Below are 15323 nucleotides of genomic sequence, written 5' to 3'. Positions count from 1 at the left end.
TTGTGAATGCAGCTTCTATGATTACCAGTTTACAGTTATTGTGTGCATACATTCTTCAGTGTCTTGGATATATACCCAGGACAAGAACTGCACTGGCTACTGGGCCATGTAGTTACTTTGTTTTTGCATTGGTGAGGAGTAACCAAACTTCATTTCTTGATGTGCTCTCTGACATAGGTTGTGATCTGGTCTTTGTGAGGAGTGAGCCCATGTTAGACAAGGACTGACACTGATCTTTACCTCCGTCCTTTGGGTTTGGTTTTGTTTATTTTATTTACTTGTTTTTTTTAAGACAAAGTTTCTCAGTGTAGAGAAAACTCAGGGTTAGCCCTTGTTGTCCTAGAACTCAACTCTGTAAAACTCAGAGATCTACCTGCCTTTGCCTCCTGAGTGCTGGAATCAAAGGTGCACAGCACCATGCTGAGCTTATTGTTTTTAAGATGGTCTGACATAGCTGAAGTTGGTCTCAAGCTTGCTTTATAGCTAAAGATGACCTTGAACTCGTGGTCCTCCTGCCTCTGCCTCCTAAGTACTGACTGGCCTACTGGGAGGTTTTGTTTCATTTTGAGACAGGTTTTCAGAGCCTTTAAAGATCCTCCTGCCTCCTCCTCTTGAGTACTGGAATACACGTGTGTGCCACTAGGCCCAGCTCTATGAGTGTTCTTGTCTGAGAGACACATGGTTTTAGTTCTCACACTTAAGCCTCAGCTCTATTTAGACTTTGTATATAGTGTTAGTTGCTACTTCTCTGGTATGACAGGAGTCCTTCCCTCTGCTCTCAGGAGACATTCCTCTCACTGCTGATAGTTAGAACATTGGGGAAGCTGGACTTAGTGGTGGACACATTTAATTCTAGCTTCTTTGCAAGGGAGTGGCAAGTGGATCTCTGTAAATTTAAGGTCAGCCTGATGCACATAATGAGGCAAGTTCAAGGTCAGCCAGGGCTACGTAGTGAAGCCACATCTCAATAAACAAAAGGGAACACAGTGTCAACAAAAAACAGCATTGGGAGGAAAAGCGCCTCCTGGCCCCAAAATTTCTGGGCTCTTGGAGAAGATAAGGAGGGATGTGGGGTCCATGAGCACTGAGCTTGAAAGGTAGAATGGGCACCTCCCTGGGGATGTTTGAAGCCCTGGTGCTGGGTTGCACTGTTGGCTTAGGCCCAACTGGTTTTGCAGCAAAGCAGCTGCAGGGAAGATGAACCTGTACGAGTCATTTGCCCAGGCTACCCAGCTGGGTGATCTGCACACCTGTCTAATGATGGATATGAAGGCTTGCCAAGAGGATGATGTTCGGCTGCTGTGCCACCTCACGCCTTCCATCTACACAGAGGTCAGTGCCTCCACAAGGGTCCATATAGGGTGGGAAATGTTTGTCCAGACCTTCTTTGTTGACTAAAAGGCCCGTCCTCTGTAGTGGAGGCTCACTTTCATTTCCCTGATGACTTCAAATCTTCTCTCAGAGCTGGGATACAGGAGAAGGTATCAGTTCTTCCTCTTCTTGGCAAATGTTCCCAGGAAGAGGGAAATGAGGGCTCAGGGTGTGGGCATGGCAGGAGGAACTGTGATCACAGCCAGGCCTGGAGGGAGGCAGAGATACAGTGGTATCCTCCTTGATCTTTCTTTGCCTGAGGACCTGTCTACTACCCAACATGTGCCTACACGCACACGCACGCACGCACTTGAACCTTTTCTGTGGCCGAGAGTCTACTCAGATTGGATATCTGCATTGCCAGGCATACAAAGGTTTGTGTAATTACACTTCCCACAGAACTGAGGATTATGTCCAATCTCTGTCAGCTCTGGCTTTATCTCTCACCACACCTCCACCTCACCCCGCACAACATTCCTCTTTTTTTTTTTCCTTTTTTTTCTTCAGCATTCCTCTTTTCAAACACAGTCTGCTCATGATGGACATACACAGATACTGAAACCTGGGGTTTACAAGGTGTAGATTCCCAGATTTGTAGCTGTTTGGTTCTGTGCAGGACCAGAACCCTACTTTGTGATAAGAAGTGGGGCAGGCTAGATGAAAGCCATGGGCCCAGCCCACACTCCTGCCCTTTCTTTTTCTCTCTAGTTTCCAGACGAAACCTTGAGGAGTGGGGAGCTGCTGAACATGATTGTGGCTGTTATTGACTCTGCACAGGTAGACATTGCCAACAAGGCCTAGAGGGCAGGACTTGGGAAATGAGGGTCTGCATTCTCTCTCTAGGCCTTGGAAGCCCACATTCCTCAGGCACTCTGCCTCCTACTACATGTGGGTGCTATTTAGGCCATTAGGGCTAGGAAGAGCAAGCAAAGCTCAAGAGAGGCTGGGGTCAAGCCCATCCCTCCTGATACTTCTCCATGTTCTCTGGAAGTTCCTGTTTGTGCAGGGAAAGCTGAGGGTGGGCAGGTGTGTATATGTGTGCATGCATGCTTAGTCATGTGTTTTGCTCTTGCCTGGTCTTCTCTTTAGCTCATAATAAAAATGTTTGGGCCACTTCTACCTGACCTTCCCCATGCACAGGACCCCTAGAGATTATAGCTTTGCATAGGTCCATATCTGAATGGCGTGGGTCTCATTTCTACTCATAGCTACTCAGTTCCCACTCAGAGAGGGGCTCAGCAGTGAGAATCCTTCCTTTGCCTTTCCCTGCCCACACTGGGTCGGAGCTCAGCCTCACAGGGTCTTCTTATTTCAGGCCTAGCTCACCGGTTAGGTGTGATTCGTTTTCTCTCTTTGACATCAGAGTGTGGGTAGTTTTTTCACTTAACAGGCCTGTTCTCCTGCAAGCCTATTGTTGTTGTACATGACCCCTTCACCCTTCAGAATCTTGTGTCTTACTCTCTTGCCCTTTGACCTCTCTTAGAGCTAATAGGTCTGATGTTTCCTTCTGCCTAGCTCCAGGAGCTGGTCTGTCATGTGATGATGGGGAACCTGGTCATGTTTCGGAAGGACTCAGTCCTCAACATACTCAGTAAGTAACTCAGGTAACCGGGAGAGGAAAGGGACACCAACTGTGTTTAGTGACAGGAAAGTGGTTGTGGAGGTAGGAAGTGGAGAAGTAGAGTACTGTGGCATCTGATGTCTGTGCGTTTCTCTGTAGCATGGAAAGGCTACTTCCCCTCATCTCTCCAGCCCTGGGCTTGCCAGGAATGTAGTGTCCTCCAGATACTAGCAGTCCATGTGGTCTGGGGACCGACAGGATCTAGATTTGGTTCCATCTGTTTAGGATCCTACCAGTCAGTGGGTTAGCTGTGTGTGAGAGATGGCAGGCAGGCAGGCAGCAGGCAGACAGCGGGGTTTCTTCTGTCTCTTTCAGTTCAGAGCCTAGATTGGGAAACCTTTGAGCAGTATTGTGCCTGGCAGCTCTTCCTGGCCCACAACATCCCCCTGGAGACCATCATCCCTATTCTCCAGCACCTCAAATACAAGGGTGAGTAGGACCATGGGCTGTGGGAGGAGGGAAGATGAAGCCTTCAGGCTTCTGAGGTAATCCAGAGTCTCCTCACCACCAAGACATACTGTGCTCTGGAGATGGCCCTACAGGCCTTCTCTGGACAGAGAACCAGGCCTCAGCAGCTGCAGACTGAGTGAGGCGGTAGATTCTTGCTGGTTCTTGGTCAGGCCTGTTCTTTCTGTTCCGGTGGCTGTTGGAGAGGTAGAAGAGGTACCTTCCCCTCCTGAAATGATACATTCCCCTGAACACCTCTTTCCTCCCCCACAGAGCACCCAGAGGCCCTGTCCTGTCTCCTGCTTCAGCTCCGAAGAGAGAAGTGAGTTCTCGGTGGCTCTGGGTCCCACCCTCCCACGAGATGCTGAGGCTCTTGGGCTTTGCTCCTTTGGCCGTGCTTTCTTTCATGGCCATGGCTGTCTGCCTTCCCTACCCTCAGAGGTGGGAGGTGGGGATGAGACATCCCTGTTTCCTGCTGTGCCCTCTATTCCTCACACTCCTCAGCCTGTGACAGGCTCATCAAAAGGGAAGGGTCAGGGGCAAGGGACCACAGCTACCTTCATCACTCTGACAGAAGACCCAGCTGCTAAGAGAAAGTGAGAAGTTGGGGAGGGCCTTGTGGGGACTGTAGCATTGTACCACACAGAAGTGGAGGAATCTCCCTTCTCATCTGGCTTCTACAGACAATGGAACCAGGCATTCCTTGGCCCAAAGAGAAGGGCGAGTGGGATGTGAGAGCAGGAAGCCACCGGGGCTAAGAGACTGGGGTTTGGGAAATCAGTAAATGACACTATGTAGCCATTCCCAAGGCAAGCCATCCATGTGTGCATGAAGCCAGCGTGCTTTGATTCCTAGGCCCAGTGAGGAGATGGTGAAGATGGTGCTAAGCAGGCCCTGCCATCCCGATGACCAGTTCACCACCAGCATCCTGAGGCACTGGTGCATGAAGCACGATGAGCTGCTGGCGGAGCACATCAAAGCCTTGCTCATCAAGAACAACAGCCTTCCCCGAAAGAGGCAGAGGTGGGCACGGTCCCTGCCTCCTAGCCAGCCCAGGAGGTCATCACCAGGGCAGTCTGCGGTGACTGCTGCCTAGGGATGCTGGGTTGCCAGTCCTATACGATTGGTTTGTGAGTGACATCTGAAGGTCTGAAGACATATGATATGCAGGACCACCATTCCTGAGTCCCACAGCTGAACACCCTCTTGAATCCTCCCCAGTACTGTGTCACTTAGGACTGTCTCTGACCTAAGGAGGGACACTGGAGGAGTAGACAGTATTTGACTCTCTGCCTTCCCATGTAGCCTAAGAAGCTCGAGCAGCAAGTTGGCCCAGCTGACCCTGGAACAGATCCTGGAACACTTGGACAACCTAAGACTCAACCTAGCCAACACCAAGCAGAACTGTATGCTGCCTCTCTTCCTCCTCCCTTCCTCTTGGGCCAGTTTGGGGGAGGTGCTGTCCTGGTTCAGATCCCCTACAGCCAGTTGGGGCAGGGATGAGATACCAGGACCACTGATCAAACCCACAGAAGAAATAACTTTCTGTGCTATGTAGTAAGCTTTCTGACACGTAAACTGCTTCCTTTCCATAGTTTTTAGCCAGACACCGATCCTCCAGGCGCTGCAGCATGTCCAGGCAAGCTGTGACGAAGCTCACAAGATGAAGTGAGGCTCCTTCTGCTTTGGGCTTTGGGGAGAAGAGGTCTGCTAGGGACATTAACTTAATGACCAGCAAGACCCTGGAGTTAAGAAACAGACTTGGTTTAGGTGTCGAGGTGGGAGGGGCTTATCTCAGGATACTTATCTCAGAAAGCCTGTCCTATCTCTTAGGTTCAGTGACCTCTTCTCCCTGGCGGAGGAATATGAGGACTCTTCCACTAAGCCACCCAAGAGCCGGCGGAAGGCAGCTCTGTCCAGCCCTCGAAGTCGAAAGAACACTGCCCAGCCCCCCAATGCTGAAGAAGAGTCAGGCTCCAGCAGTGCCTCGGTGAGCCTCAGCCTGTGCACAGGAGGGAGTGATGGGTACAGGTGGGGTGTGGCCAGCTGCTGCTCAGGTTAGTGATGGCCTTCTGCTCCCCTCATTTCTTCCAGGAGGAAGAAGATACAAAGCCTAAGCCCACCAAACGAAAACGAAAAGGCTCCTCTGCTGTGGGTTCTGACAGTGACTGAGGCCTGGCATTCCCAGCCTGCCCCAGCCTGAGAAACATCCATGCAGCCCCACCCTCCTCATACCCCAGGGCCTCCAGCTCGTCTCACCCCTCTCCACTGCTGCTCCCTGGTAGGTTCTCACAGCAGCAAGAGGCTGTGCGAAAAACAGATCATGGTGGAAGTCCTTTGCCCCTGGCTCCTCCCCAAGTCTCCAAAGAGCCATTTGGACAGAGAAGGGAGTGATCAAGAGGCTGCTGGGTAGAGAAACTGGATGATGCTGTGTGAGTGGGCATTCCTTCCTGCTTCCCTGCAGTCTGCATTTGTTCTGAACAGACGGTTGTAGTCTGTGGACCATGGTCATTACACCAGTGTGAAATGGGTATCTGACCTGGTGTGGGCGGTGCCCATCTGGACAAATGCCACAGCCTTCAGAAAAGAACCCGATGACAGCGTGAGAAGCTCTTGCTGCACCTGGGATGCTTGGGTTGGCCCAGCATTGGCACTTCAAGCTGAGCCAGAGCCCAGGGGAGTCCCGGAGGCAAGTTCCTCAGAACTGTCAAATGACCTGATTTTCTGTGGTTCTGTTTTTGCTTTTTCTTTTGGCAAAGATAATCGAGTTTTAAATTGTTTTTAAGTGATAATGAAACAAGCCAGAACATCTTTTGTGCCTGAGTTGACCTCTATGTTCATCCTGTATGTATAGGTGCCTCTGTTTAATTTGATGTCTCTACTTGTACCCCTCTCTGTCCCCTACACAGTGTCCCCTACACACACAGTGTCTCCAGTGCTCTTGGCTTTGCTCTCTGGATATTCTTCCCACTAGAGTGTGAGTCAGGCATCTAACCTTTCCACTTAGAAGCTGATGCTGGCACCGTCTCCCTGCAGGCTGGCCTTGCCCATTGCTTCTCAGGAACTTCATCTTTAGGGATGTGGGGTTGGGGTGGGGAGGGGTAGCTTAGTAGATAAAGCACTTGCTACACAAGCCTGAGGACCAGAGTTCTGATCCCAGAACCCATGTAAATCTTAGGTTGAGGTGGCGACTTGCCTGTGATCCCAGAGCTCAGAAGGCAAAGATTGGATCCCTGGAGTCAGATGGCTAGCTAGCTACACTACTATCAGTGAGCTCAGGGTTCAGTTGAGAAACCCTACCTCACTGAACGAGATGAAGAGTGATCTAGGAGGATTCTTGACCTCTACCTTGGGCCTCCACACCCGTGAATACACGTGCATTCACACACAAAAAAAAGTGCACATAATCTACACACCTAAAACTATATCCTCCAAAAGCTAGTGTTTGTCCTCCACTTAATTAAAAAAGTGTACCATTTCCAAGGGTTTGGGCAGGAAAGGGTGCTCTACATTGAGTTTTGAAGGAGAGAGGATGAAAGTTCAAATACCAGGGACAAGAGACGCTCTTCCAGTCTGGCTGCTTACTGTCCCCATACAGCAGCAGAGAAAAGTCCCAGATCATGCCTTTAGCTTCCCTGTCCAGGGACATCTGATGCCTTGCTGAGGAGAGATGTGAAGGCTATGTTTAGTGCACACACTCCATTCAGCCTGGACAATTTCCCTCTTCTGAGAGAGAACCCATGATCCTTTAAAGCCACTACTTTTGAAACTCTAAACCACCAGAGGCCTTTTTTTCTTCCTCTTCCCATCCCCAATTTCCACTGCACCGATTAAAACCAGGATGGGAAGCATTTGCTGGCTGGTCCCAATTATTGTATCCTTGTCTAAAATGAAGGGCCTCCCTCTACAAATCTGGCAGATTGGCCCACCTTTCCCCTACTTAATTCTCAGGCTCCCACGCATTCCCTGGGGGTTGCTATTACTGCTGGTAGCTGAAGGCAGCACTTGGATCTGGCTGTCTTGCCCAGGCTTGCAGAACCAATCTTGCCAGGGGCCAGATTCTTCATTCTCCTTGGGAGGAGAGCAATGGTACCATCCCATCACGGGTGACAAAGAACAACTAAAGGGATGAATGACAGACATGCCCTGGCTCCTGGACCAGGACTCTATAAGCCAGCCAATAGCTTAGATGGCCTTGAAAATGCACAGCTGTGGGGTTGAGGGTAGGCACCTCTTTAGACCCAACCGGCTGCTGGCTACCAGCAGTCAAATTCCAAAGCCGAGCGCGCCTAGGGCGGGGCCTGGGCTGTGGGATGGGCCGGGCGGCCCCCGACTCGCTCTCCTGGCTCCCGCGACACACCGCAGAAGCTGGGTGGGAAGGGCGGGTGCTGGCGCACGCGCGCCACGTTCCGGAGAGAAGGGTTTTCGGAGCCGGACCAAGGCGGGCTCAGTGTTTCGGGAAGGACCACCTGGAGTGTGTGTGAACTGCTGGGACGGACTAAAGGAACAGGGCACCATGGCGGCCCTCCTGCTGCTGCTGCCCCTACTCTTGCTGCTGCCTCTGCTGCTGAAGCTAGACCTCTGGCCTCAGCTGCGCTGGCTGCCGGCAGACCTAGCCTTCACAGTTCGCGCCCTCCGCTGCAAAAGGGCCCTTCGAGCCCGCGCGCTGGCCGCAGCGGCCGCCGACCCGGAGAGCCCTGAGGGCGGATGCAGCCTGGCCTGGCGGCTCGCACACCTGGCCCGGGAGCAGCCGACGCACACCTTCCTCATCCACGGCGCGCAGCGCTTCAGCTACGCGGAGGCGGAGCGCGAGAGCAACCGGATAGCTCGCGCCTTCCTACGCGCACAGGGCTGGACCGGGGGCCGCCGAGGCTCGGGCAGGGGCAGCACCGGGGAAGGCGCACGCGTGGCGCCTGCGGCTGGAGACGCGGCTGCTGGAGGGACGACCGCGCCCCCTCTGGCACCCGGGGCGACTGTGGCGCTGCTCCTCCCAGCCGGCCCGGAATTCCTATGGATTTGGTTCGGACTGGCCAAAGCTGGCCTGCGCACGGCCTTCGTGCCCACCGCTTTACGCCGAGGGCCCCTGCTGCACTGCCTCCGCAGCTGCGGTGCGAGCGTGCTCGTGCTGGCCACAGGTAAGGTTGCGAGCCAGAGAGGGCGTGCCTGGTCCTTAGACCCGAGGTGCGGAAGTGAGTGGGAATAAGAGGCCCTGGGTTTGGAAAGGGATGTGCTAAACCCAAAGGATTCTTAAGCCGTCGGATTACAGGTCCCAGGCCAGACGTGGGATCCCCACAGTACCACCCTCACCCTAGAGCATTGCACAGGGACGGTGCAAACCAACGGGTGATGAAGGCTTTAGAGTAGCCGGAAAGCCTCGAAGCTGGGTTTGCCTGCCCTTGTAGAGTTCCTGGAGTCCCTGGAGCCCGACCTGCCGGCATTGAGAGCCATGGGGCTCCACCTATGGGCGACGGGCTCTGAAACTAATCTTGCTGGAATCAGCAATTTGCTGTCGGAGGCAGCAGCCCAAGTGGATGAGCCAGTGCCGGGGTACCTCTCTGCCCCCCAGAACATAATGGACACCTGCCTGTACATCTTCACTTCTGGCACTACTGGTGAGGACTGGATACAGTACTTTCTCAGACACTGAGGCAGAGGGTGGCAAGGTCTGGGGGAGAGGACTGGGGCCTCTTTCACCTTCTGGTCACCCTAGACACCATCCCAGGCACTGCTTCTCTCCTTCCAGTCCCCAAACTACCTACTTTTCCAGGACACAGCTCAGACCCTCTCCCTGACTATGCCTGTCTTGCCACCCTTCAGGCCTGCCCAAGGCTGCTCGAATCAGTCATCTGAAGGTGCTACAGTGCCAGGGATTCTACCAGCTGTGTGGAGTCCACCAGGAGGACGTGATCTACCTCGCGCTTCCACTGTACCACATGTCTGGCTCCCTGCTAGGCATCGTGGGCTGCTTGGGCATTGGTTAGTCTCTCTCCTTGGGCATTATTCAGTCTCTCTCACATATTCCTCTAGCACAGTGGTTCTCAACCTTCTTAGTGCTACGACCCTTTAACACAGTTCCTCACGTTGTGGTGACCCCAAACCATAAAATTATTCCGTTGCTACTTTATAACTGTAATTTTGCTACTGTTATGTAGACATATGATATGGGACCCGAGGGAGGCAGGTTGAGTAGTACAGTAGTAGGTTGAGAACTACTGAGCCACTGCTCTAGCAAGTGCTGGAGTTTCATCTATGCCTGCCTTGCCAGGGAGTTGCCCTAAGTCCTAGATAGAGGGAGGCATTCCCTATCGCAAAAATTCCTGGTACAGTAGGAAACATTACACAATTCAGAGCCACAGGCTGAGCAACTGCACAGTTCACAGTCCCTAGATTGCAGAAAGAACAAAAGAGAAGGGTTGTATTAACTTTCCAGAAAGGAATATTAGCCTCACTAAACACAAATGGAGAAGGACTTGGCCACCATATCCTGCTAAAGATCTGACTCCAGCAGGTCCTTCATAGGGAGCGGTGGTGCCTGGAGTCTTCTCTTCACTCTCCCTTCTCTCCCGTTTCCTGGCGTTTCCTGGCAGGGGCCACCGTGGTGCTGAAACCCAAGTTCTCAGCTAGCCAGTTCTGGGAGGATTGCCAGAAGCACAGGGTGACGGTGTTTCAGTACATTGGAGAGTTGTGCCGGTACCTCGTCAATCAGCCCCCGGTGAGTAGGCTACAGAGCAGGCCAGATAACAGGAGACACCAAGACTGTCATCTGGAAGTTGGAGAGAAGAAACCAGGAGAAAAAAATGGCACCAAGCCAGGAGCCCACAGCTGACCCCGCCCTCTGACACCTGGGGAAGCTGAGAGGGAGCACGATGGGAGGAGTTCTGGAGACTGAGGAACAGGGCTTCACTCTGGGGATCTGGAAGCTTAGTGCTGGAGCTCCTACCTCTCTCTTACCCTCTCAGAGCAAGGCAGAGTGTGACCATAAGGTCCGGCTGGCAGTGGGCAGTGGCCTGCGCCCAGACACCTGGGAGAGGTTCGTGCGTCGCTTTGGACCTCTGCAGATTCTGGAGACCTATGGCATGACAGAGGGCAACGTGGCTACTTTCAACTACACAGGACAGCAGGGTGCAGTGGGGCGTGCGTCCTGGCTTTACAAGGTGAGAGGCAGAGTGGACACAAGAACCCGCAGCGCTGAAGGGGGATGGTGACAAAAGAGTCTCCGGAAGCTAATGTGACCCAGTGTGGCTCTCCCTCCCCAGCACATCTTCCCCTTCTCCTTGATCCGATATGATGTCATGACAGGGGAACCTGTTCGGAATGCCCAGGGGCATTGCATGGCCTCATCTCCAGGTTTGTACTTGGGCGGGAGGTGAAGCTGGCAGACGAGGTTGAACTTGGCACCCGAGATGGGTTGGTGCCTAGGGATTCAGGTGAGTAACCCACTCCTGACCCCAGTAATTCTTCCAGGTGAGCCAGGCCTCCTGGTGGCCCCAGTGAGCCAGCAGTCTCCTTTCCTGGGCTATGCTGGGGCTCCAGAGCTGGCCCAGGGGAAGCTGCTGAAGGATGTCTTCTGGCCTGGGGACGTTTTCTTCAATACTGGGGACCTCTTGGTCTGTGACGAGCAAGGCTTTCTTCACTTCCACGATCGTACTGGAGACACCTTCAGGTATCTCTCTGTAACTTTCTGATCTTCTCAGACTTCCAAACCCAGTGACCCAAACCTCAGCAACCCAACTCTGTTCTCTCTCCTCATCCCATGTCCAACCCCATCCAACTTTCTCCGACTTCATCAGCACCATTTGCCCCTTAACTTCTTTGTCTCCTCAGCAAAACTCCCAAAATGCCTGTCTCTCAGTTTCTCCCTGCTCTGCCAACAGGTGGAAGGGAGAGAACGTGGCCACAACTGAAGTGGCCGAGGTCTTGGAGGCCCTGGACTTCCTTCAGGAGGTGAATGTCTATGGAGTCACTGTGCCAGGTGCTTAGACACGAAAGGCAGGGAGTTACCCAGCACACTACCCCACATAGTAGTGTTTGGGCACAAGGAACAGAAGGGCTTTTGTGTCTCCGCACCCACCAGGACACGAAGGCCGAGCAGGCATGGCGGCCTTGGCCCTTCGGCCCCCGCAGGCTTTGGACCTTGTACGGCTCTACACCCATGTTTCTGAGAACTTGCCACCGTATGCCCGACCTCGATTCCTCAGGCTCCAGGTAACTAGCTGCTCCTGCCCCAACTCCTCAGTCATGTATCTTGTAACTTAGTGGTTCTTAGACTCCACAAAGGAACCCCACATAGGATACTCCTTGAGGAGAAGGGACTCTTCCCCCCTTTATTTTGTGTGTGTGTCCTTGTGGGTATGGAGGCCAGAGGACAGCCTTGGATGTCATTCTCAGGAGCCAGCTGCCTCCTGTGAGACAGGGCCACCTTATAGGTCACCAGTTAGGTTAGACTGGCTAGCCAGTGACTCTCAGAGATGCTCCCAGCTCCACCTGGTCTCAGCATTTTTCCTGGATTGAGGTGATTGAATCCTGGTCTGCATGCTTGCAAGGCCAGTCCTTTCCTGAGATACAGCAGCTGTTGCCCTGCCCACTGATCACCCTGCTTATCCCCCTCCCCCTTTAGGCCTGGCTCACTCTCTTCTCTGTTGCCACCTCACCTTAATTTGATATAATGTCCTCTTCCCCCATACCTGCCCCTAAACAGCTCAGGCAAGTTACCTGAGCTAAGTGGACAAACTACATTTCCTCCAACTCTGAAGGCACCCTTCTCTCCCCAGGAGTCTTTGGCCACTACTGAGACCTTCAAACAGCAGAAGGTTAGGATGGCAAATGAGGGCTTTGACCCCAGTGCACTGTCTGACCCCCTCTATGTTCTGGACCAGGATATAGGTGCCTACCTGCCCCTCACATCTGCCCGATATAATGCCCTCCTGTCTGGAGACCTTCGAATCTGAGATCTTCCGCTTGAGAGAGGGGCTCTGGGGGTACAGGCCACCATGGCTGTACCAGGGGGTGGGGTTCAGGTATCTTTTTTATATGGAGTCATTATTTTGTAATAAACAGTTGGAACTTACCTGACCCATCTCCGTGTGTCTGTGGGGCTGCTCGCCCATGCTCCACATTCCTGTCCTGACCTATGTGGCCCTGAGCTGTTGCTAAGCCTTTCTGATAACCACATCTGACCCTGATTGGTCCCGGAGAAGCCCTGCTGGGTGATGTTTATGTCTTTTGCGTTTACACTGCTGTCTCTGGAGCTGTAGGATCCCAAAGGATTGATTCCTGTGGCAGAAGCAAATAGAGGCATTCAGAAACGCCACCCCTTTGTTGCCTGCCCACACTTTACCACAGCCTTGTGTGTGGCTGGTCCTGGGAAGTCTCAACCCTGTAAAATAAACTCAGAGAGGGGTGAAGAAGGGAATTCAGTGATCTGCGGAAGCCAATCAGAGAGGGGGAAGGAAGTCCGAAGTCTCAAGACTCGTGGCCAATCATAGACTTTAAGAGATGGAACCCTTGACTTCCACAGTCCCTTGAGGTGGGGCTGTGAGACCATGCAGGGGTGCAGTAATGGAGGAGGGGTGGGGGGGGAGACTCTGCCTCCTGAAAGAGAATCTAGAAAGTTCGCCATCTGGAAAGGCTAAGTGACGAGCTCCAGTCCTCCAGGAGCCAGAGTGCCTCACATGTGGAGCTGTGGTTGTGTACAGTGTTCTCGGTTTCTTTTTGCTTTCTTTCCCCCTCTCACACCCCTCCCCAAAATGAGTGGTCCTAAACAGGCAGGAGAGGACTCAGTGGCTGAGAGCGCTTGCTGCTGTTGCTGAGGAGAGTTAGTTCTCAGCACCTTCATCAAGCCTCAGGCTGCTCACAACTGCCTTTCACTCCAGTTTCAGGGGAGGTGGCACCCGCCTGGCCTTTTCAGGCACCAGGCTCGTGTGCATGGCATACGCATCTGTACATGATGGCACATACACATAAACTTTGAAAATAAATAGGAAGGGTTATCTAGTTATTTTTGTAAAGGAAAGAAACATGCCTCACCGCTAAAGCTTGGACCCCTACCTCCAGCCCTCCTGATCCAGAGCCTGCATCCCACCCCACGTGCACCCGCAGGCTCAGTTCAGCCTCCCTGAAGGTAGAGCCCAGGAGCCCACGCTAACTGAGATGAATGCAATGTCTGCACACTGATTCATTAGTACTTTGGCTCACTGCTCACTTCTCCAATCTGTCCCAGGAAGAGTACAAGGGTGAGGTAAGCCTGGGTGGGGTGGGTTAGCAGATGTGCCAGCTGCCTCACAGCAGTTCCTCTTTGACAACTGTCCTACCACCTCTGCCCAGGTCTTCCAGGCCCAAAGCTAAGTGGTGCCTCCTGCCTTGTGAATTCATTGACCCAAACTTGCATTGTCTGCTAGGATAGCTGCTAGCCACATGAAAGAGAGACTGAAGTATGGTTAGTCAAAAACACAATCTGTAGCCAGCTAGTGGTGGCACTCACCTTTAATCCCAGCACTTGGGAGGCAGAAGCAAGCAGATCTCTGTGAGTTCGAGGCCAGCCTGGACTACAGAGTAAGTTCCAGGACAGCCAAGGGCTAACATAAACTTTGTTTTGAAAAACCAAAATAATGTTTTTTACATTTATTAACATGGCTTGTTAGAACATTGCTACTTTAGAGTTACGTGGATCACTAAAACATTTAGAATTACATGGCTCACGCTCTCCCCCAGCCACACACACAGACACACACACACTCTTCCAAATCATTCACCTTACTCAGTGTGACTCCTGTTTTTCTCCTTGTGGCTCACACATTTCTACTGAACAGGGCTGGCCTAAATGCTGACCTCACACCTCACTCTGCAGTAGAGCATTAGCTGTAAAACCCAGGATGGCTGCACTTAACCACAGACCAGGAGAAAGGGACTCTAGTACCTAGAAGGCTGACCCAGGGGTGGACTCTGGCACTCTGTCCCCAGTCTTGGGACCGGCTATTGCTCAGTGCTATCTCAGAGGCTGCAACTAGTGATAAAAGAGAAAAGCTTGCAGGCTGCCTTGTTTTCAGTGGGAGAGGCTTTCCCTGTAAAGAGAGGCTTACACTGTAGCCCAGTCGACCTTATACTGATTGTGTAGTCCAGGCTAGCCTTGAATGTCCCTGTCTCAGGCTGCCTTCATTCAAAAGAATTAAGTTTTCTATTTACCACAATTGAAACTAAAAATAAGATGTGAAAGAATTAGATTTTCGTATAAAAACAATGAAACAAAATTAAGTAGGATTATGACATAGTTGCAAACTTTGCTGGCTGGTGTCCTTTCTTCAGATGGTCTGCCACCCTGAGAAGCTACCCTGAGAAGCCACAGCGGAAAGACAGAATCACAATGTTTCACATGCCGTCTTTTTTTTTTTTTTTTTTAATTATTTACTGGGGGAGGGGCAAAGCCACAGTGCGAATGTAGAGGTCAAAGGGCAACTTGCTGAGGTCCATTTTCTTCTCCTAACATATAAGTCACCATATAGATCTTGGAGATCGAATTCGGGTCATTCAGCTAGGCAACAGACATCTCTATCAACTGAGCCATCTCCCCAGCCTCCCAGTGCTGTGAAGTTCTTGGTGGGGGACTTAGGCCATGTGTCCTTGATACACAGAACAGCCAGAGGGGTACCACATCTCAAGACAAAAATCTGAAAGCTATGTGTTTCGTTTTTTTGTTTTTGTTTTTTGTTTTTGTTTTTTGTATAGAATTTGTATAGTATGGTGGGAGTGGGGTAATATTTTTAGATGATTGAGAAAAATGAAAAGAAGTGTAAAATTCTAGGAATTCAATTTTCAATGTTTCCAAGCAAAGACACAGCCACCGTGCTCTTTGTAAATTGTCTGCGAATGCTTTTATGATACCCGGGAC

General features: G+C 51.9%; 2 protein-coding genes across 2 annotated transcripts in view; both read left to right on the top strand.

Moving 5' to 3' along the window:
• The window catches only part of Ints3 (integrator complex subunit 3), a 43619-nt gene extending 37369 nt beyond the window's left edge, over positions 1-6250 (top strand). The window contains exons 21-30 of the mRNA XM_028753226.1: positions 1179-1332; positions 2080-2148; positions 2887-2962; positions 3308-3421; positions 3713-3761; positions 4295-4462; positions 4745-4845; positions 5035-5107; positions 5273-5429; positions 5534-6250. Of these exons, the coding sequence (XP_028609059.1) occupies positions 1179-1332; positions 2080-2148; positions 2887-2962; positions 3308-3421; positions 3713-3761; positions 4295-4462; positions 4745-4845; positions 5035-5107; positions 5273-5429; positions 5534-5611 (1039 nt within the window). The 3' untranslated portion in view covers positions 5612-6250. The remainder of the gene's footprint in view (positions 1-1178; positions 1333-2079; positions 2149-2886; positions 2963-3307; positions 3422-3712; positions 3762-4294; positions 4463-4744; positions 4846-5034; positions 5108-5272; positions 5430-5533) is intronic.
• Positions 6251-7814: 1564 nt separating this feature from the next.
• Positions 7815-12510, top strand: Slc27a3 (solute carrier family 27 member 3). The gene is made up of 10 exons (XM_028753307.1): positions 7815-8574; positions 8842-9051; positions 9257-9415; positions 10027-10151; positions 10399-10593; positions 10696-10786; positions 10904-11102; positions 11314-11411; positions 11514-11644; positions 12211-12510. The coding sequence occupies exons 1-10, from the start codon at positions 7956-7958 to the stop codon at positions 12385-12387; spliced, it is 2004 nt and encodes a 667-aa protein (XP_028609140.1). The 5' UTR covers positions 7815-7955; the 3' UTR covers positions 12388-12510.
• Positions 12511-15323: the final 2813 nt, after the last annotated feature.

The sequence above is a fragment of the Grammomys surdaster genome, unplaced genomic scaffold (genome assembly GCF_004785775.1).
Source record: "Grammomys surdaster isolate TR1022 unplaced genomic scaffold, NIH_TR_1.0 125946, whole genome shotgun sequence".
NCBI classification, from domain to species: Eukaryota; Metazoa; Chordata; class Mammalia; order Rodentia; family Muridae; genus Grammomys; species Grammomys surdaster.
The sequence above is the reverse complement of the archived record's forward strand: the minus strand, read 5'-3'. Positions and strand labels throughout refer to the sequence as shown.